The sequence below is a fragment of the Vipera berus genome (genome assembly GCF_964194415.1).
Source record: "Vipera berus genome assembly, chromosome: 3".
Classification (NCBI taxonomy): domain Eukaryota; kingdom Metazoa; phylum Chordata; class Lepidosauria; order Squamata; family Viperidae; genus Vipera; species Vipera berus.
In genome coordinates, this window is record NC_138204.1 from 47,946,247 (window position 1) to 47,969,557 (window position 23,311).

A 23,311-nucleotide genomic window follows, 5' to 3' on the forward strand; every position below is an offset into this window, starting at 1 on the left:
GATCAGCATCTGCCCTAAGGACAGGAATAGGTTTGTTTACACAATGACTTTAGTAGACTTGCTCTTTACATGCCAGTTGCCAAACACCCGAATTTTGATGACCATGGAGATACTGCAATGGTGTAACTGTGAAGACCAGCCATAAATTACTCTTTTAATTGCCATTGTAATTTGAATTGTCACTAAACAAATTGTTGTAAGCTGAAGACTACCTGTAGGTAAAGGAGTTTAGATTTGTTAGAAACTGGGAACTTTGGGGACAAGAGGAAACTGTGTGTGTGTGTATTAACAAACTAAGGGAACACTGGGATGGAATAAGAAAAACAGTTTTTATTGTTAAAAGATCAAGCTTTCATTGGCTAACTGCCAACGTCGTCAGGATGGAAACGCTGGGGTGGGGAGATTGCGTTTATACTGGTGGTGTCTCTGCGCTCTGCTCATGGAGCACATCACTGGTCTGTTTGTTGAGGCCGGCCATATTCCTTTGAGTTGTCATGCATCCGTTTTCGGGGGATATAGTTTTCTCTGGGTGTCTGTTGTCAAAAGTGGATTGTTGACAGTTCTGTGTGTTATAGCCATAGCTCTAGTCATTGCCCATGTTCTTATACCAGAGTTTCTAAATAGTTGCTTCTCTTCTTCCCTGTGTTCTATAATGCAGGGTGGTTGTATGTTTGTGCAATCTTGATTTTGATACAATGAGGCACTCTGTAAGTGCTTGCACTGTTTGCCTCCATATCATGCACGTTGTTCCTCTTCCCAGTTCCTTAGTGCCTGGTATGCAGGGGGGAGGTCTATGTGCCGGTTGACAGAGGAGCAGTTTGAAAACCAAGTGGCTGCCTTTAGTGTTGTCACTGGCAATTGCCTCGGTCCCTGTTAGATTAAAAACGTGGTTGTGTGGCCATGTGTGCCCACACCTGTGAATGTTGTTCTTGTCTTCTAATAGCAAGCTTGTGTTCGCTATCTAAGTGTCTGATAAAGAATAACCATCTTTGGAGATTCTCAGTCATCCGGGTCATAGTTGTCCCAAATACGCTTTTTCACGAGTCAACTGGACTTTCTTGTCTTTCTTTGAAGACATTTCATTTCTCATCCAAGAAACTTCTTCAACTCTGACTGAATGGTAAGGAATGGAAGGATTTATACTGTTTGCAAACAGCTGCTCCTTTGCATTCTTTTAGAGAGTTGTTGATGCCACCTGGAGGTTTATCTGTGTTGTCAGGGTCACCTGAATAGTGCAAATGGGTGTGGAGCCTTGTACCCATTAGTAGAGCCATTTGCAGTACTCATTTTAGTAGAGTTATTTGCATTGCTCAGGTGACCCTGAGACACAAATAAACCTCCAAGTGGTTTCAACAACTCTCTAAAAGAATGCAAATGACCAGCTGACTGCAAGGAGTATAAATACTTTGATTCCCGACCATCCAGTCAAAGCTGAAGAAGCTTCTTGGATGAGAAGTGAAACATCTTCAAAGAAAAATAAGAAAGTCCAGTTGCCTCCTGAAAAAGCATATTTGGGATAAAGAGTAACATTAAGGCATCTCCAGGTGTTGTTTCACCCCTATGAGACAGTGCAAACTCAGATACCAACTCAGGTGTGACATTTTTACCCAAAGATTGGACAGAAGGCCTGAAGGTTTGAAATTTTGGTTCAGGCTACAGCAGAGCTCTCAAGGCCTAAGCCTCTGACCCATGTCCTACTTCCCTCTACTTGTCAGCTGACAGCTGTGCTCAGCTGTTAGTATTTTTATCTTGACCCAGACATATGCATCCTGTTGTTTTCCTCTGGGGTAGCCATATATCACATGTAAATCCTTTTTCTGTTGTTTATCTGCACTAAGCATATTTCACTTCTCTATATGATGTTATCTACATTACCATATATTATTCCTCCCTATGTAACGCATATACTATGACGTATGAATACCAGATAAATGTAACTGTATAAATGGATGCTGTTTTGGACCTTTCAGGGTTCAGACATTTTATTAAAATGCTTTGTTGGCAGTTTGAACCTGCACAATAAAATCTTTCCTACATTGAAGAGCTTGGCCTGGTCTCTGTCAATTTTCCTACTACACCTTTATGAGTGAAATGAGTATACGTGACCCTCCTGAGACTATTGGTTGTACTGGGAGACTTTGAAGCCATCAGCCAAGGTTTACTTCTGGTTAGATGTGAGATTGGGAGGGAGGGGCACTGTATCACAATTATTGTTTTTTCTAAGTGGCTGGTTTCAGTTGTGTTGATTGTTGAGATAGATCAATCTCTTAGGTGCTTTGGTAAGGCGTGCTATAGGGCTAATCCCTTTCTTCTTGCTGTTTAATATCTAAATGAAGGTCTGTTAGCATGAAGTAAGGTATCATAAGGCTGTAGAAGAAACCCAGTGATATGCCTCAATCTCAGATTTTATAAGAGATAAAGTGAAGATCCTAACATGGTAGGACCTTCCTAAGACCTGATGGGAAAAAGTAGTCTTCAATTAAACCTAGCAGACAGAATAATTGGATTCAAAGGAATAATCCATTTTAGCTTTGGACAAAGGGGTGCTTCTCTAGCTTGAGTCTGCCCATCTGGTAAGAGAGTGAGAAAGCCTTTTTAATGGTCCCTCCACCTAAAGGAATGCAATATACAGGGTTTCTGCATTCCACTCTTATCAGTGATGCTCCCGTAAGTATGAGTTTTGGGAGTAAGAAGGAATGTTTGCAGAACAACACTTGATGGACATTTGTGTTTTGTATGGGGAGCAGCGCCTATTAATATAAAAGAGAGTGAAGAAGAACACAGATTAAGACAATGCTCCTGAATGTACTTGTTAATAAAGGAAGAGTTAAAATAGATATATTATCTAGTGTTTAAGATTTTGTCACCTAACGCCTCTGACAACTTAATTTTCTTACTGCTTGAGGTGTCAGATTGCCCAGTTTTCTGGACTGTTCCCCTGTTGTGCATCCAGAAAATCAAGAAGATAAGGTTTTCAGGAAATTGTGTAGGACAATTTGAAAAATCACAGTCATACTTAAATCACTATATCCTAATGTGTTAAGATATTTAAATTTAGCAACTAGAACAGTGGGGTTGAACCAGAACACACAGTTATTGTTGATTGGTTGAAGATTGCTGGTTCCTGCATGAGGCAATCTGTGTTTTGATTGGTTGCTGTGGGTGTGGTTTTTCTTCAGTGTAAGCTCAGTTGTGGGCATTTTAAGCATTGAATTTCTATGGATAACAATTCGGTGTGGCTATGTTCTGGAGTTTTAGTAGTTCTCATTGAAAACTCTTTGCAGTTGTGCCTTCACTGTCATGCCTTATTCACCAAAATTGTAAAACGTGAAATAGGTTGCTCCATTCAGGAATACATATGACCATTAGACAAACTGTCATGTCTTCATTTCCTGCATATATTTCCACCTCTCTGCAAATAATTATAAAAATCAGTATTTGGCAACCCCCAGTCAAAATAGATTACACAACTGGAAAACATTTGGATTTTTCAGGGTGCTAACAATGGGCCCAGCTTAATGGCCCCAAATGTATATGTGGTAGTTACGATGGCTTTGCATTTTTATTTTTTTCTGTTTTTACTATATTTTTCTGTTTCATGCTTTAAGCTATCATTAGTACTGTGTGGTGGTATTTGAGCACAAAATAGTAAACACATTAAATATGTGGGTATGTTGCATATAATGAGCTCAAGCTATTGCACAATGATAAATAACAGTAATTTGACTATAATTTCTGTGTGAAGTTTCTTATGTGACTTCAGCCTTGACAGAGGCTCCAATCTCTTGACATCTGTGTACACCAATGGTTAATTATCAAGGGCAGAGCCCATTCGGTCTCAGCCCCCACACTTTCATTGCCTATCTGACTGAACTAGCATCCACCTCTCTGCTACAAGCCTTCCTTAAGAGGCACAAATTTAATTTTGAATTGATTGTTTTGGTATAAAATTTAATTTTAAAAAGCCTTTTAAACTGGAGAAGATGGCAAGGCATACTGTACACAAATAAACTTTATTTGCCAAAAAGCATGATCCCTACTCTTAAAGAGAATATGTGGGGATATGGTTGATTATTTAATTTGTGGGTCCTCCATTTTTTTAATATTTATTGGTCCACGATTGCAAAATATTTGAGAAGCACTGCTGTAGAAAGAGACTTGCATAGTGACACTAGCCATAAATTCCTATGCATTTCTGTTTAGAAGACTTCTAAACAAAATGTATCTAAATATAATGCTTATATACTGTATTATTTTTAATTCCTCACAGGCCTTGAAATATGGACAGGGGCTTTTTCCCACAAAGGCAGAGGAGGTTCGGTGGAAGAAGTCATCATCATTGGTTTCACAAGGACGTAAGTTTTAGCTGTTTAACTCTTCCCAACTTTCAACTCTAGTTTCTTATTTTAGACATCAGAGAAATACACACACACAGAGACACAGACACACACACATACACACACACACACACACACATGGATACACATAAACCCACAAAATTAATTATTGGAGAATAAAGGTTATTTTTCTTCAGAAAACAATCTGGTTCAAAAAGTTTTATAAAATTATTTTTTATGAAACAAAATGAAAAGAGTGCTATCTCAAACCTCAATACCATGGCTGAAAATCTGAAGAAATTAATGTGATACTGGAATAATTTTTTTTTAAAAAGTGCTCAATACCTCTTACTATTGATTGGAATGGTAATGGCCTTATACTCAGACAAGGATGACTACATTGCCAGATAATTTCAGTAGTCGGGCAGCATACTGAATCTAAACAACAGAATCTATACACTTCCTTTTCACAAAGTCCTTTTCATTTTTACTGCTGGTAGGTGTACATATATACTCCTGCTATACTTGGCATTAACATTTGAAAATTTCTTCCACTGGTAAACAAAAACACTTAAAAATGAAAGGCTGCCCATTACCTCTTGCTAATAAAGAGTCAGAAGAGAAGAGGAAGCACATGTGAGAACAAAGCCAGTAGGAAAAAAGGGGATATCTTGCATGTGTAAATGAACTGTGGTCAAGAGAGGAATGGATGAGTGCATAAGAGAAGAAAATCAATACCAGTAGAGGAAAATAGGTGTGTGATAGGGAGATCAAAGGCAAAGAGGGGAAAGACCATATGCAGATTATCCTCTACTTAAAACCTTTTGTTTAGTGACCTTTTGAAGTTACAAGAGCATTGAAAAAAACTGGCTTAAAACTGGTCCTCTCATTTACAAGCAACTTTCCCATAGTCGTGGGATCAAGACACTTGGCATCCAGCATGTATTAGAACGGTTGCAGCGACTCGGTCATGAGATAGCCATTTGAAACCTTTCCAGCTGGCCTCTGACAAAGTCCTTTGGAGAAGCTGAATTAGTGATCGTTATTTCTTAACAATTATGGCAAGAAAGGTCATAAAATCAGGCATAACTCATTTAACAACCACCCGTCTTAGAAATGGACATTCTAGTCTCAATTGTGGTCATAAGTTGAGGACTTCCTTTATGTGAGAGCAGTCATTGTCACAATATATGACACTTATTTTTCTGACGTGGAGAAGGCCTATGCTATTTGAAATGGCAGAACTCAGAGATGAATGCATTGTTTTCTTGGGCTTCATCTTTCTTCTTTCAGGGGGAGGGGAGAAAGTAAAGGAAACAGGGAGGGGCAGCTCGTAGTAATGAGAAGAGAGTGGGACTTATTTGGCTCCATAGGACGGATGGGCTAATCTTGTGAAGCCAGAGACTCCCGATCACCATTCTAACATTTGGTGGAACACAGGGCACTTGTTCAACATTTTATGATGCTTTCTTTGCTGCTGGCCCACCCCCCAACTTGAAGTTTTTTTATAGATATGGTTTGGAGCAGATTTTCAACTTCATATCAGAGATTCAGAATAGGCATGAAAAATAACCTCAAATCCATTTATTTTGAATTTGACATATTCTGTTGATGTTGGCTTCCTGAATTTCAACCTATTAGAGGGGAAAGCACTCAGAATCTAAGCTCAGATGTAATATGGAAACTGTATATTTCTGATATGTTATAATTTACTGCAGGGGTATCTGTTTTTGTAGAAGGCACCAGCATGATCAGTATTTCCAAACCATTATTTTCAGCAATTCTGGCTTATTGTTATATATAAGCTGGATGACTTGGGGCCAGTCACTCTCTAAGCCCAACCCACTTCATAAATTGTATAATAGAGAAACTATGAGGTGGCAACATTATATATAATGTATCCTCTTGAGTTGTACAAAATAATAGTGATGTATAAATCTGTAATAATACTGCTATTTTGTGATAACAGTTCATTTTTTATTTAATGTTTTGGAGTGCTGCTGGCTTCTTTTAAAAACACTGTGGGAGGAGGCAGCAACATAAGATAAACAGGTTTGACCTCTATCCCTTGTCAAGGTTGCTTTAGATTTAGATGAAATAGTTGGGTATACCACCACCCTGTACCAGGCTTTGCTGTTGATAAAAACTATAGCCACAACAGTTCCACTGCTGTTTTCTCTCTGCTTAGCAAAGATAACATTATTTCTGGAATTCAGTGTGCTTTTATATTAATATGAAGACTGTTGTACATCTATACATTCCTCTCTTTTATGTTTCTTTCTCCTGTTAATAAGTCCTATGTTTCTGAGATAGTGAGAGCAGAGAATATGCTTCTTGTTACGATGCATTGGCTTCAGATATGAAATGGAATTTCAGTTACCGGTATGTTCTTACATATGCATAGCAAGGGAATCTTCTGGCAATTTTTCCCAGTAAATGACACATAACTACAATGTCTTCTGAACAGTAGATCAATTTATTTCAGATTCATATAGATTCATCAGATCTATATGATTAAAGTTCTGGGGAAATTTAAGAAATGCAAAATAGGTTTTCACAGATATTTAGTTTAATTGCTTAAACGATAGTCTCTTTGCTTATAGTAGTGACTAGATACTTGATTGGAGGCATAGGATTAAGGATATTTTTACTTGTCCTGTGCTGTGATAAGTGGAGAAGAAAGCCATTCCCTATATCAGTTTTGAATTACCTTGGTTCTAGGCAGGTTTTCCTTGGTTTTACAAAAATGCAGAGTCTGACCATACAGTGTTTATGTCTTGAACAGAAATCAGCCTTCAGTAACATAGTCCAGTGATTGTTTATTACATGACTAATGGTCAGGTGAATGAAAAAGTGTCAAAGACTGAAATATCAGAATGATTCCATTCCAAGACCGTAACTTATATCATTGGCATGAAGTGGCTGATAAGATATGAGAAATGAGACCCAGTGATCAAAGAACAAACCCCCATTCTCATAGATCATGGGTGTCAAACTCGTCACGTGACGTGTTGCAACATATCGTGACTCTTTTTGCATTGCCGGCAATGGGGTGGGCACGGCTTCGGTATGATGAAACCGGCCTGAGGGCCGGCAGTTTCACACCCCTGTCATAGATTATGACATAATGGGATATTATTATTGGAAGACAGAATTCTGGAGAATTAAGAAAATTGCCTGTCTCAGTGTCTCCTTCCACAGTACAGTACAGTAATGACGAATGCACTGTTGGAAAAAATAAAAGACCAAGTTAGGGGCAGATTATGATGGAGAAAATCTGTGTGGTCACTAAGAGCCATCCCAAAATTGATGGTGTGATCTTTAAGCCACTTATGAGCACCCAGAGGTTACAAAACTTTAATGGAACAAAGCATTCTTTACTCTCATTTTCACTTGTGCTCACTTATTTGACTCTTACAACTAGAGTTGGCCATGTATATCTAGCTAAGAGCATGGAGGACCTCTATCTCAGGGCTTTTCAACCCGTGATATGGGTACCACCTGTGGTACATTGGCACCTGACAGGTGGTACACAACCATCCTAGAAAAGTGGTAGTGGGGGAGGGGAATGAGCTGAACCGGTGGCAGCACCACATAAGCCTGAGCGAGAGATGGCTGGAGCTGCAGGGCTGTCAGGGCCTAGCTGGAGCCCGGCGCTGATCCTGGTGCTTCTGCTGAGCCCAGAAGAAGCGCCGATCAGCTGGAATGTTGCAGCATCTCCAGGTTTTTGTGATTTACAATCAGATGCTTGGCAACTGATTCATATTTATGATGTTCACAGTGTTCCAGGGTCATGTGAAATGACCAAAACCTGCTGCAACCACCCAGCAGACGGGGGTGGGGGGAGAAATAAAAACCAAACAACTCCCCACCCCACCCCCGCTGCCAATCCGCAACAGAAATGCTCACAACAATGAAAACCTCGGACAGGAGGAAGAGCACTGCTTGGCTGTGGCTTGGGGGGCACTTTCTTCAGTGCCATTGTAACTTCGAACAGTCACTAAGCGAACTGTTGTAAGTCAAGGACTACCTGTACTTCATCACTTTGTTCCTTTTTTTTTGGTCATCAAGTTTTTGACACCTTGCTAGGTGACTGGTGGTACTTGGATGTTGCCATATCCTAAAAGTGGTTCAATGAGTGAAAAGGTTGAAAAGCCCTACTCTATCTGACAGAGAATCTCCACTGGAATGTTTTGTTTACATCTCTTTTAATTTGCCAGTTTGGTCAAATTGCCTTATACAACATTAATTTAAAAGCTGTCACTTTAAATGTTTGTCTTTCCAGTCAGCATCCTCATTTTACATGATCTGTTTTTCTAACTCCTGGAGTTAGTTTTTCTATTCACAGAAATTTGATATGCCAATGATAAGATGTGAACAAATTGTTTCTTGAGCTCTTTTATTCTCATACTTTACTATATTCATATCACGATAGTTTATTTCAGCTCAATAAGCACTTTTACCTGTTTGAAGGATTTCTTTATTAGTCACGATTGTAAATAATACTTATTTTTTGATTACCCAGAATATACCAAATGAATACTTTTGGAGGGATACTTGGGACATGCCACAGAATCAATTTCCAGGAAGACCCCCTCCAGGGAGACGCCCCCCTCCATGGTGGAACCAACACTGTCCAGAGCAAGAGAAGTATGTTACTTCCTCAGCTTACATTATTTAGTCACATCTTTTATTTTCTAGGTAGTTTCAGTTATTGTTGTTTTTAAAAACATGAAGCTACTTTAAAATTCTTAAAATAGCAGAATGAAAAGCAATAAAGCATGCATAAATAAATAAATAAATGAATGAATGCATGCATGCATGCATGCCCCATGATACTATTTATTTAACAAAGCATGGGCAAATTATTTTTCACTAGGGACTTAAAATTCATTAGTGTAGACCAGGGGTAGGCAACCTTGGCTCTTTTAGGACTCGTGGACTTCAACTCCCAGAATACCTGAGCCAGCCCTGCTGGCTCAGGAATTCTGGGAGTTGAAGTCCACGAGTCCTAAAAGAGCCAAGGTTGCCTACCCCTGGTGTAGACATTACACAGACCTGGGAAGAACATTTCAGAACTGGAGTGCCCCCACTGGAGAATCCCAGTCATTGGTTGCTAAGCCATGTAGGCCTGAATATATTAAAACCAATATTTCAAATTAGGACTGGAAATGCTTGGAAAACCAGAAAATCTTAAATTATTTTTGCAAAATATTTTTCAGACAACATATGCCCCATGTGTTTCTGAAGTACCTGTTAAGGACAATCCCACATACAGTGCATTGCATTTTATTACTTGAGATAGATGTAGCATTTATCAAGCAGAACGCCTTTGGTCAAAGTTGAACTCATCTCCAGCCAGGTGCTGAAAATATATATTTTTTTTATTCAAACGAGAAAAACTGCATAAGCCACAATAATAGTAGAAGACAACAACAACAACAACAACAACAACAACAACAACAATAATAATAATAATAATAATAATAATAATAATGATAATGATAATGATAATAATAAGTTGGAAGGGACCAAGTCATCTACACTGAGCAGATCCTATAGTTCACAGGCTTCATAAACAAGGAGACGTCCCCCCCCCCCCGCCCCCAAAGGAGTCCCCTACAGGCTCACAACCAAAGCACCTTCTTGCAGAATAGCACAAAGTTACCATGAGGCAGGCAGCATCTTTGATAAAGCCTCGCCTTGCATCACATCAGCTGGGCGCTTCTGTAAAAAAACAGAAAGGTAAGTTGCTGCTGGGCCCTGGAGCTGGCTGAGTAGTACGCTGAGTCCTACAAGTCTCTGGGGTGGCTGGGTGGAAAGTAGGCTGAGGCCTATGAGCTGCACCTGCCCTCTGTGTTTCGGTAGAGTCTGCTGCCTGGCTTCAGACTCCCTTGGGGGCTGAATGGGAGGTTTGCCAAGGCCTATAAGTCACAACTGTCCTTCGTCTGCTGCCCTGCTTTCGTCTCCCTTGGGTGGCTTTATTGGCAACAGGCCAAGGCCTGCAGTAATCCGGTGGGATGGGTGGGCAAGATAGATGGGAGGATCCTGCAGTGTCCCTGAAGTCAGTCATAAGGGTGAACAACCGCAGAAGAACTGTAGTTGTCATAAGTTTGAAACTGGTTTATCTGTTTGTCATAACTTCAATCCGTCGCTGAGCGACTGGTTGTAAGTCAAGGACTACCTGTATTTTCAACGGAAACGAAGGCAGATACTACAGAATGAAGCCTGTGTTTGTTTGTACTTCTGCAGGCCCTACAACATCGGTTTTGATAATAACATCCGAGGTTCCTACCAGAGGCGTCCTTACCATGGTCGTTATAAAAGATCTAAAAAGGGCTTCTCAAAAGGTTTGTGGGAGTAAAAGACTGTTATGCACTCCAAGCAAAAGAGAATGAAAGAGGAGGAAGCCTCCAAATGGTACAGAATAAGTGTAACCAGGGCTTTTTTTCTCATAGAACGCTCAGAAGGGAGTTCCAGCACCTTTTTTGGATGGAACCTTGTAGGGTAGGCAAGGCGGGTTGTATGACATGTGTGAGTTCTGGCACCTTTTTCTTTTACAAAAAAAAGCACTGAGTGTAACCATGTAACAAAATATGTAAATTTGATTTGGATTTTTGGATTTCAGTAATAACCCTTAATTTAAAAAGTTTGTTAGTCCCATTGTAAAGAAGGTAATTTTCTTTCTTTTCTGTTTTTTTAAACTTTGGAATGAATGAAGTTTATTGCATCGCCAATATACACGGCCGGAACAGATAATACACTCCACTTGGTCACCACGGTTGACAAGACACGCACTACTGCATATATTTAAAAAGTGACATACCCTCTGCTTCTTCCAAATTGAGTGGCGGGTGTGTGTTTTTTTCAGTCTGAGCAAAGCAGTCTTCCCTTGGGGCAAGATGGTCTTCTCTTAAGCTTTTCCCAGGCTCTCCTTTTTAATTTAAAAGAATTGTGCTTTCCTACAGTTCTTCCTTCGCCTGTGAGTGCTTGGTTTCCTGCATTAGTAGTTACAGGCATAGTGTGTTTTAATGATGCTCCTTTCTCCTTGTCTTTCCCCTTTTTGGAAATACTGTCTTCCAGAATCACCCTCTGTCCGTCAAGGCTGGAGATGGGGGCCCCAAGGAGTCTTGCTCACCATTTAGTCTTGCCACAAGGTTAAGATTCAGTCCGTATTTTGCAATGACTGGACACATAACCTCTGTGATCAGCTTGGTAGGTTTAGCCTTTAAACCAACTGATCTACTTATAGGGATGAGGTCAAGCCAAAATAAAGCCCTCCTTTCTAAGTGAAGAATGTAATTTTCTCATGAACTGATTCCAAAGCAACTTAGTTAGGATGATTCATTTGCCTGACTGAAACTTTGAAATATAAACTATGACACTGAATCCCAGATAAAGGAATCACATGTTAGCTAGCATATTATGTGTATAGAGATATCTGTATGATTATTCTGATTCAGTGTGTCATGCAGACCCAGAAAATTGAGTCAACTAAGTCATCCATGGCTTATTTAACCATGGATAAGAATGAAATGAAAATATGTTTACAGAAAACTACCAAATATGTAGCAGATATTGCCTTAAAATTGGTAGGCGTTACAGCACATGCTCTAACAGACTGTCCATTATGACTATTACTTCCATGATTTCTCAATCCAGGATTCAATTTTTAAGATGTGCCATCAGTTTTATGTTCAGGAAAGCAGCATTTACATTTTAAGGGAGCAACCTTGCTTTTCCTGGTTCTAGTATAGTAGCCAAAACAAAACAGCAAAATTTAAATCTGTTTCTTTTAACTCTTTGAATGGTTCCTCCCTTCTACTATTTTTAACTTTCAGCACAACAATATAGCTGTGTGTGACTGAGATCCCAATATTTTTTTCACAAGCTCTTAAAAGAATAATAACACAAAGTTGTTCCAAATGTTTGGTCTCTTAGCTCAAGGAATTCAGTGGAAACTTCCTAATTTCATTTAACTGTTTCTCTTTCTGCAGGAAGAGGTAATTTTCAAAAGCCATCAAGTTCTCCCTGCTTAGTCAATGTCATGGTAAGAAATAATTCTTCAGGAACAGTGTATTTTTATACCAAATATATTCAGACATACTGTATGTATGTTCGTGGATATCTGGGGAGTCAAGGGGAACAAATACTGAGATATGCATGATAATACCACACTTTTGACATGATTTATGTCCTTATCTCAAGTCTCTTCATGCAATTATACAATTGCAGTATTTGCACCTCATTTTGACATAGTGCAGTTTGTTGTGGATACTGTTGCATGCCAGTTGGGAAATGCAAACAATCTTACTATTACGTGAAAGAAAATACAATACTGGAGTCTCAGTGGGGAATACTCAAAAAGATACAAATAAAGACAAATGCAGCTTAAAGATACATAAAGTATTACAATGGTAGCTTTTGACCATTAAATAATTGTTTAGAGCAGGGTTCCCCAATCCCTGGTCCGTGGAACAGTACTGGGCCGCGGCATGCCAGCAACTGGTCCGCACAAACAAGCAAAGCCACATCCGTGGGATGCAGGCAGCACACAAAACCACGCACTCTCCAGTCCACAGAAAAACCTCCATGGAACTGGTCCCTGGTGCCCCAAAGGTTGGCAACCTCTAGTTTATTTATTATTATTTATTATTTATTAATTATATTTGTATACCGCCCTTCTCCCGAAGGACTCAGGGCGGTGAACAGGGCACATATAAAAAATACAGGATACAAAAATTAAAAAGAATTAAATAGCCCAGCTAAAACAATAAGTTTAGAGCAGTTACTATTGCTTTCTTAACCATTTCCCTGTTTCAGTGCCCCAAATAATTATGTTTCTTAATGTTTGGAAATTACAAGCAAAGCCAGATTACTATTTCAGTTAATGAAGCTAGACATAAAGGCCTAAGCAAAATAGAATACAGACTTACAATCATTTAGTGAAAGTTCAACATTACAGTGGCACTGAAAAAAGTGACTTAGATCAGTCCTTGTACTTTCTACCATTTCTCACCTGTTTCTCGCTCTTACAATTGTTGCAGTGTTCCTGTGGACATATGATCAGAATTCAGACACTTGGCATCTGGCATGTATTTATGATAGCTGTGGTCATGTGATCACCTTTTGCAACCTTCTGATAAGCAAAGTCAATGGGGAAGCCAGATTCACTTAACAGTCATGTTACTAACTTAACAAGTGCAGTGATTCACTTAACAACTATGGCAAGAAAGGCTGTAGAATGGGGCAAAACTCTTAACAACTCTCTTAGCTATGGAAACTTTGGGCTCAGCTGTGATCATAAGACTTACAACCTTTCATTTAATGGCAGCTTGAAGTTACAATGATACTGAAAAAAGTGACCTATGATTGGTCCTTGCACTTACGACATTGCAGCATCCCCATGAGAAAGTGATCAGAATTTGAACACTTGGCAACTGGTAAGGATTTATGACAGTTGTATCCTCAGTAGGCCATGTGGTTGCCACTTGCGACCTTCCCAGCTGCCTTCCAACAAGCAAAGTCAATCGGGAAAAACGGATTTGTTTAACTATCATGTAATTCAGTGAATTATAGTGATGCATTTCACAACCATGGCAAAAAAGGACATAAAATCAGGTGGGATTCACCTAACCTCCCAGTTTAGTAATGAAAATTCTGTTCCCAGTTGTGGTCATAAGCCAAAGACTACCTGTACAGTTGTAGTGTTTATGAGAAAGTAATGGTGTGAAGGCATAGTGGTGTGATCTACTTTTTCTCTGATAGCATATATAAACTCCATATTGTCCTATATCCCCCATTACTGTTTGCCTTTGCACTCTGTATTTCTTTTTATCTACCTACTACCAGCCTTACCTTGTACTGACCTTGATACTTACACACCTGATGTCCTAAGCCTATACTGTTTTATCTCATCCTTATTGTTATGAACAGATAGATGTATGGCTCCAAAAGGAAGGATGAGTTGATAATGTCAAGAAAAAACATCTTTCCTGGAATGTTCTTGGCAGGCTTTCCAGGTGCTAAATCAGATTAGTTTCCCTCACTTACAAAAATATATGTAAGCCAAGATAAGTTAGGATGGGATGGGAATTTCATTGTTTTAGTGTTCCAGCTGAGGTCCTTTCTGCAATCTTTTTCACAGTTCTTGTTAGCAGAAAGGACATATAGGTATACATTCACTTTAATCAACTTTTGAGCACTTTGTTCTTTGACAGTGTATATTGTATTGCATCCTAAATAATCTCTGGCCATTAGGTGTCAGAACCATAAAGGCAGAATGTCTGTATATATTTTTTTCTCCCAATAAAGTTCCTCTGTTTTTTAAAGTTTCCTAACATGCCACTTCATTTGCTAGAAGATTCACTTATTAAGCACAGAGTAGTCTTGCTGAAAATAATAGTCACGTGAGACTCTTCTGTTGCAGCCAAAGAAAACATCTGAGAAGGTGAAAAATCAGCCAGAAGATTCCAAGAAATTTAAACAGGACAAGGGAAATACTGCAACTTCAGTGAAAAAAGATGTTCCATCTGAGGTAATAATAGAAAAAGATTTAGAATATTTGTATAATAAGCTGATTAGTTCCCAAACAAATAAAAGGATGTTGGCAATACTAACTTCTATACCTTGTCCTAAACAGAGTTTGAGGAGGAGGGGGAGGAGATTCAGTTCAAACCATAGTTCATATTCAAGTACATATAAAGTTGATGAGCTTCTATTTTTTTCAGCACTTTTAGCATATTAGGGGCTGGTAGATAATGTAATTTCCAAAGAAGGTTTCTCAAAAATCAGTCATAGATCTTGAATTTTTATGCATTGGTGATTTCAGCTTTAATTTATTTGAGAGAGGAGACCCTCACTTCCCAGTAAAAAAACAGCATTTTGTTCTTGGGGTGGGGGTGGGGAATAGGTTTGCTTTTAAAATCTTTCTGTGTTCTAAATAAATGCTGCAGGTCAAACCAAATAATAGTCAGCCTGCTGAAGAGTCTCCTAGCCAGACTGCCTCTGTTGCATCTCCTGGAGCTGCTGCAGAAGAATCACCATCTGGAATTACAAAAGTCCCTCCTCACACCCAGAGTGAAGATATTGCACTGGTATGAACTATTTCCTCCTTTTATTTGCTCTTTTGATGAAGTCCTTCCCTGTGATAACACTGTTATTATGTCTCATTAATTCTGCTTGCAGGTTTCTTTGATTTTGTGCTATGAGTATCTGTATTTTGCTTTATTTTCTCAGTGTTTCCGACAGACTTATCTAACTTCTTGCAGATATGTAGTAGAACAAACATTAGAACTTTCTCTGATTCCCAAAACCTATTTAGTTTTTAGCAGCGGCTACAGTGGTGTGTGTTTTCATTTTCTTTAGAAGATTTCTGATCTGCAGCTGTAGTTTAGGTAAGCATAAACTGTGTCTAGAATTTAAACAATTTTCATTCATATTGCATTAATCTTTGTTTAATTTGTATTAAGCAGAATACATGCACCATCCAAAGATAGAAAAATGCCTGATATCTAGAATTTAAATAATACAAAATGTAAATTATGTTATTATTATCTAATGATACTTAAGATTCATGGCCGTTTATTTTCTACCATGATTAACACAAACAATATTATGTGAATCTGTGTAACAACTTCAAGAAACTTATACTAAGATAGGTCATAAGTTTTATAATTAAATGAAGAAAAAGGAATACATAATCAAGAGGATTTTCTCAATTTATGAGCTCCCTAAATTTAAAAGCATATCAAGTTTATGTTGGACTGCTTGATAATGGTAGCTTTAGATTAACAATAAAAAAAAATGCAGCAATTGTTTTATTTGAATTCAGAATAAGTTACTAAATGATGATGATGAAGAATCAGTAGGGTTTAAGAAAATAATTGGCCTGGTTTGTTTGTTTTTTTAAATTCATAATAAGGGTAACATACTGAAAATAATGAACTACAAGAATTTTAGGTACTACTGAAATATTGTAGTCGTTTCAATGTATACATTCAATATTCATATACATGTTTAGTGTTAAACACTTTAGTATTTCCCCAGTGCATGTCTTCTACTCCAGCCCTGAATAGCCTCTTCTATCCTCTTTAACTATTGTGAACACTTTCCAGATTGAAATAGCCTAACAGGAAGTGAAACTCCCAGGCAGCAGCAAGAACAAAAGCTGAGTTTCAGCCACACACAAAAGAGGAAGAGGAGGGAGCTGCTTTAGGGAGAGAAAGAAAGAGAAAGATAGGTTGGCTTGGGAAGGAAATGAAAGAGAGGCAAGAAGAGAAGAGTTTAGGCGGCTGATAGACCCACTTAAAGAGATACAGTCTCCAGAAGTGACTCATTCAATTCTAAAGTTTTCAGAACATGGGGAGGGTGGAGGTGGTCCCAAAGGCATAAAAATTCCCAAGTTGTCAGAGGAAGAAGACATAGAAGCCTATTTTATCATATTCAAAGAGTGGTTACCTCTTTTAAATGGCCTGAGAGGGAATGGATGGTCAGGGTAGCCCAGGGGTGTCAAGCCCGATCACATTGTGGGAGATATCATGACATATCGGGATTTGTTTTGCCTTTGTGGCATGGGGGTGGGCATGGCCTGCGCAAGCCGGATGAGGCCTACGGGCCGCATGTTTAACATGCCTGGACTAGCCCATGTTTGTGGCATCCTGCAATCACATGACCACAATTTACGATGGACATTCTGGGCTCCATTACCTGTGGAGGATTACCTGTAAATGCAGATTGATATGGATGTATAATTCTGCCTATAATTAATCATAGATATTTGGCTAATAATTTTGAATAGTTTGCATTATTTGTAATTAATAATGAGACAGACAATATAAACTGAGGCTAAACCACAACCTTCTTCTGCTGAACTGGACTTGCCAATTTCTGCTCTCATCATAGCCTTGGTCCCATCACAAATCTTTGGTTTTTCATTGCTATTTAAAAATTCTCATTACTTACACAGAGCTGGATGTACAGTGTCTTGTATATAGAGTATTCTGGATTCTTTAGGCATAAAAGCTGCTGTACAAATAGAATTGCTTATTGAGGTATTTTGGAAAATGTCATAGGAATGAGGTACTTCCTAATAGAGAAGTCATGTTCCTGTCCTATGTTCAATAGAGTTTCTTGGAGAAAAGTATTTTTCTTTATGATTTATACATGCATAATGTTTGGATAGGGAGGCACTCCACTCAGTCATTCATGTTCTGGTCATGTCTGTTGGATTATTACAAAACACTGTGGCTACCCTTGAAAAGTAGCCAGAAGCTCATAGAACAGCATGGGTAGACTGTTGTTTTCCTGTGTCATATAATATATGTGGGTACATGCATAATTCTGCATTTATTTTTTTTGGTCATATTTATGTAGTTTATATTGGAGGTGGTGATCCTTTGAGAGTTGAATGCAACAAAATTTCATTTAAATGTATGCCGATTATGTACATTTAAAGTGACAATAAAGTTTATTATTCTTATTCTCATAGCAACATCTGTGCTCTGCAGGCTGCATTGGGTGCTAGTCTGCTTCCAGGTCCAATTCAAAGTGTTGTGACTGATAAAGGCCTGCATGGCATAAGACTAAGTTACCTAGAAAAGGTCCCATTACACTTTTCCATCCCACCTGATCAGGCAGGAGTAGTTTATTGCAGACCCCATCAGTTAAAAAACTCAATGGTGGTGTATAGGAAGAGACTTTCTCTACCATTGCCACTACCCTGTGGAATATTCTTTCCCCAGAGGTGACCACTTTCCTGGCCTTCCAAAAAGGAGTTAAAACAAGGCCGCGGCCTCATGTGAGGAGTCCAGAGGAATATGCAGCCAGGAAATTAGACTTTCCTTAGCCTTTTAACTAACTTTAATGGTGTTTAATCATTCTTGCCTCTTTCTAAATTTTTAAGTTTTACATACAGTGTTTTGTATTTCAATATTTTATTGTATACTGTGAGGAATAAAATTCAATTTCAAAGTTGTTGGAAAGCAAAACAAAGTTTTATTAAAAGCGTATGCACAAGAAGCCACACCTGAATCATTTCAACTTTTATACCCTGTCCCGTAGAATCACGGCACATCATTCCTTTCCAGACCCAGTTGATAGGTTTGGATTAGTCACATGCTTTCCCTTTAGTCCTGTCTTTTCTTCCCTTTCTTGTCTGTGACATGATTCATGACATCCTGCTAACTCAGAATGTGCTTATCTATAAGATGATCCTGTCTACCTAAACTGGATAATTGCAACAATTACAAATTACTTATGTTTCCTGTAAGAGTGCATGTTTTTCTTTGGTTCGTATAATAGTTATACTTTAAAATACTAACTTTAGTATAAATTGGATAATATGTCATTCATAAACTAAATGCTATTCTACAGTAGTGTGCACTATTCTAAAAGTATGCTCTGAGTCAGTGTATATAGTCCCTCTCTGTTCCTCCAGCTTACTACATCTCCTTTTCTAAAAGTACCTTAGCTAAGTGCCTCTACATGCCTATTCCTTAAGCAGAAATGGAAAATTACAACATGTACAATTATTGCGTATCTCACATATACTGCTCAGAATCCCTCTGAGCATTTCAGAAATGTAAAAAACAAAACAATAACGTATTGGAATTAAAACTGATCTCAAACTCCAAATGTGCTTAGTTGACAAGCAAAATAAACCAATAACGTCTTATGGAAATCTCAAACACAGCTTGCCTCTGTTGTTCTTTGCTGCCCATTCTGTGCCATCCTCCTGTTGAAAATTAAGATGCTACCACACTTCTGTCACCAGATGCTTCTATTTCATTGTTTTTAAAGCCCATAGGCACCCCAATTAAACAACAGTTTTTCCACCTCTTTAAGATGTAAGCTGAAGCAATACTCTTGAGTTTATTTCTTCTGTTTTTGTTTTGATGTGTTTTCTCAAATCTCTGCAGAATTTCTCTCACAGCTTTTGTTACCTACTCTTATCTTCTCCCTCTCTTCAAATCAGTTTTTCTTGAGAATGGACATTCCACTCAGATATATTTTAATTTGAAAGTAAAATTGATTTACCAAAGAAGTCAGTAAGTAATGGTGATGATGGTGAGACAAAAGTATTTTGCTTTTCTATTTTGTTATATCGTGGTGGGATTCGTACCTGTTTGGCAGAACCAATGTCTAATTTTTTGTTGAGTTCGGTGAACCAGTTATGATAAATCTGAATCTCCATTCCTAGTCTTCCCATCTCCAGTTTTTCCATGTTTTTTTTTCAATCCAAAAATATTATGAGAGCATATTGTACCAAACTGAGTTGTATATTTCTTTTACTAGGAAGATGCTATTATGCTGTACTCTAGATTATGAACATCTCATTCCAGAAAATATTCTTTATTAAGTTACGATTTTTAACTAATCAGGATATATAATGAGCCTATCTTCTTCCTTACTTCTGTCTCATTAATCCTTTGGGGAGGGGAAGCTAACATAGTGATCATGAAGTAAGAGAATGCTGGCAGATGGGAATTCCACAGTAATCTGTGTTTACTCTAGTGCTAATAGCAACATTAGGAAGGAGGGAGGAGACTTGCTAACTGTTCTTGTATGCCAACCTCTACCTCACAAATTGTCTCTTCTCCCCTATTTCCCTCGCTGGCTCTTATCCTAGAAATAACTTTGAAAGGCAAAAATTCCAAGGAAACTCTTAATGGTAAAATACATATCTACATCCTGATAACTAAATATGAATATATGTATAATTCTGAATAATAAAGTAGTACAAGTCAGTATTAAAAACTAAACACAAAAAAATGCCAAAATACAGTACAAGACACTCATCCACTTGCTTACAGAATTGCATACATTTCTGGAGAGGAAACCAAAAGTAAGCACCAGATTTCAGCACAAGTGTTGTAAATTGTGGTCACATGGCTAAGGGTCACTGCAAATGGCCATAAATGTAGGCCAGTTGCCAAGTTCCAAAATGCAGTCATGTAAACTGCAGGAGGGGTTGACACCAGAACTTTGAAACTGGGTCGTGAGCCCCTTCTGGGGGGGGGGGTTGTCATAACTTCTGAATGATTGCTAAACAACCGGTCATAAATCAGTGACTCCTTGTTATTCTGCAAGGTGAGGGGTGCCACAGAGAAGACTTGCTGACTCACCCAAACCCTATGAATTTCATTAAGAGAGACATCTTTAAGCAGACTTGCTTCTGATCATGGATAAACGGGCTGCTTGTATTTTGGCAAAGCATTATATCCTGGTGCTGTGACATTTAGGGCTTAAAGAAACAACAAAAACTTTAGCTCCATATACTGTAGAGTAGAACATTCTGATCCACGTAAGGTCATAATTAGAATGCCAGCTAAAGCTGAACAAAGGTTTCCTTAACCACAACTTCTAGCTACTGTTCAAGCAAGAGTTGCACATCCAGGAGGGTCTCCAAGTCTGTAATTAAAGGGTAAAAGGGGGAAAAAAAGAATTTCCAGATAGTAATGTACCCAGTGGTATAGAAATATTTTTCTTCAAGTCTTCTATGTTAAGTTTAGTTAGCATTAAACTGGGGTTTTTCCCTTCTTTTTTTAAAAAAAAAATCTTCAGGATAAACTGAAAAATTGTGACGCCACTGAAGATCTTCTCAGTCAAACTGTCTCTATTTTGTCTCCTGAAGTATCTACAGAAGATAAAACACCATCTTGTAGCGCAGAAGTCCTTCACAACATTGAGGAGGAAGATTCTGTATTGGTACAAATGTTTCCTTTATTTTGCTAAGGAATTGTTTTTCATGACATGTCAGTCTAAATAAGTAACATAACTTTTCTTTGTTGTCAGAGATGTTTCCATTCAGTTACTTATTTGCTAAAAAATCTGGGAGTACTTCTATAAGTTTGCACTTTTTGTTTTTCACTGGTCTGTGATTGTGAGGCTGGTTATTTTGTTTGTTCTCTTGTAAGAGTACAGGTTGCCATGATTTGAAATAATCCCAAAGGGAATGAGTGTGGGTGGGTGGGTAGTCTTAGTACAGATTTCTAATGAAGAACTAACTTTATTGGACAAGTTTAAACAACAAATTGCTCTGATCATATTAAAAAGCATTGAAAGGATTTTATTATGCTTAAGGTTGATGTTAGCAGTATTGATATTTAGTAGTGATTCTTTGTAATCATCTTGGTTTATGTGCAAGCAGCTTTGTAGGTGCTTTATATTGGGAAATTAGTTATATAAAAGCAAATGTTTCATGCATTAGTGTTGTGATTCAGGGTCAGCCTGTGGGTTCGGCAGTTGGGTCGGATGATTCAGAGGAGGAGGAGGAGGGGTTTGGAGAGCCTGCAGAGGACAGTTCTGAGGCTTCGCAGAGCTCTCAGCCAGGCCCCTCCCATCTGGTTACTAGCAGACCCAGCTGTGTGAGCCTGACAGCGTGGATGAAGATGACCCACAGCTGGCCCTGTTCAAGGACGCCCAACGCAGGAGGCAGTCAATCAGGAGTAAACAGAGGAAGGCAATGGGGCACCTTGGAAGGAGGCAAAGAGAAGCCACGCCTTGAAACTGTTTAAAAGGGGAATGTGTGGGAGGGCTGGTTTGCTGAAGGCAACCGTTCGAATAGCTCCTGTTTTAGTGGTTCGTATTTTGTTTTGCTCAGTTTGCTCTGTTTTGGATCTGTTTTGTGTAAATAAATTTGGCGGGCTTACTTCCAGCCTTTTGCCTTTTGTAAAGGGGTTGTCCCTGCCTTTTCTGCAGGGCCGGTAGTAGGCTGGAACAGAAGAGTTAGGTACAGGGGATTGCTTACATGAAAAGAGCATGGGGAGGGGAGGGGGAAAAGGAGTTATGGTGGAGCCTGGGTTGTTGTGTATGAGTCATCATCTAGGAATTATTTTTCTGTACCTTTTGGTTCCTAGTACCAAGACCAGATCTCTTTGTTCTGGAAAGGTATAAAAGGTGGAAAACATCTTTACTGGTTGTTGCCTTCATCTCTCTACCAGCCACGAAGAGAGATGTGGCCACCCAACTCTATTTTGATCAAAATAAAAAGTTGTTTGCTTGCTGAAACCTCGGCTCAAGAGTTTCTTTTGGCTCTTAAATTCCTGAGTAATGCTGGGGCCATTGTGAGGCTAAGTGTAAAACTTTACAGCATGTTTGCCAGGTCCATTTTAAAGCAGAAGTGGTTGAAGCTTTGTGAAGTTTCTGTGGATATTTGAGCTAATTTTTTGTATGGATAGTAAATATGTATTATTTGCATTTATTAATGGATCAGTTATTTAAATTATTTTTCTATCCTTTTTATAATTGCTATTGAGGAACAGTGAAAATGCATTATTTACAAACTTATCTTTTTTGTTGTTGCGTGTGTCATTAAGGGATTGTTCTTTGTTTAATATTTGATCAATACCTGATTCTTTCCAATCCTCAAACTTCAATCTTTCTTTTTCCTGCAGCAGCAAGCCAGCCAGTCTGCACAAGATTTCAGCTTTGTTTGTTCACCCACAGCTGTAGAAATACCATTCCTGTCAGACAATGCTAATGATGATCAGTCTGAGAGAGAAGAAATTGAGATGGTATTAAATTATTGTTTTCTTCTTGCTGCATAAATATTATGAATAAGAAATTACATTCTGCTGCCTTAGTGTATCTGCATCACTTGTACCTAGATTTCTAACTGAGAGATATCCCTTGAACTACTTGTATACCAGTGAATACTGTATTTATCTTCTCAAATGCAGAGAAGAACCTTTTGCACAGATTTGGACAAGAATTGATATAAAATATGGTTAATTTCTCATCCATCTTTGGATATCTGTTGGCAAATTAAACATTATGTCAAATATGTTTGTTTTGAGACTTCAGGTAGTTCTCCAAAATTTTCATTGCTAAGCAAGACAGCTGTTAAGTGAATTGCACCTACATTTTGTGGTCTTTTTGCCACAGTTGTGAAATTAATCACTGCAATTGTTAAACAAATCTGGCTTCCCCCGTTAACTTTGCTTGTTGAAAGCCAGTGGGAAGGTTACAAATGG

The 23,311-nt window shown here is 38.5% G+C and overlaps 2 protein-coding genes across 8 annotated transcripts in view; one reads left to right on the forward strand and one right to left on the reverse strand.

Annotated features, from left to right (window-relative positions):
* PRICKLE4 (prickle planar cell polarity protein 4) overlaps positions 1–23,311 on the reverse strand; it is a 326,491-nt gene that overhangs the window by 264,460 nt on the left and 38,720 nt on the right. The window lies entirely within an intron of this gene.
* Positions 1–23,311, forward strand: part of LOC308666330 (uncharacterized protein) — a 37,520-nt gene that overhangs the window by 3,692 nt on the left and 10,517 nt on the right. For 2 of the 7 annotated variants that reach the window (XR_014026098.1, XM_081325061.1), the window contains exons 2-9: positions 4,271–4,355; positions 8,863–8,987; positions 10,590–10,687; positions 12,335–12,387; positions 14,767–14,874; positions 15,293–15,433; positions 20,901–21,044; positions 22,733–22,852. Coding sequence is in view for 6 of the 7 variants with exons in the window: in XM_081325061.1 (XP_081181187.1) it covers positions 4,281–4,355; positions 8,863–8,987; positions 10,590–10,687; positions 12,335–12,387; positions 14,767–14,874; positions 15,293–15,433; positions 20,901–21,044; positions 22,733–22,852 (864 nt within the window). In the remaining variant the exon portion in view is untranslated. Of the gene's footprint in view, positions 1–4,270; positions 4,356–6,681; positions 6,720–8,862; positions 8,988–10,589; positions 10,688–12,334; positions 12,388–14,766; positions 14,875–15,292; positions 15,434–20,900; positions 21,045–22,732; positions 22,853–23,311 lie in introns of those variants that run through there. The other 5 variants (XM_081325062.1, XM_081325063.1, XM_081325064.1 and 2 more) reach the window with 5 other exon arrangements.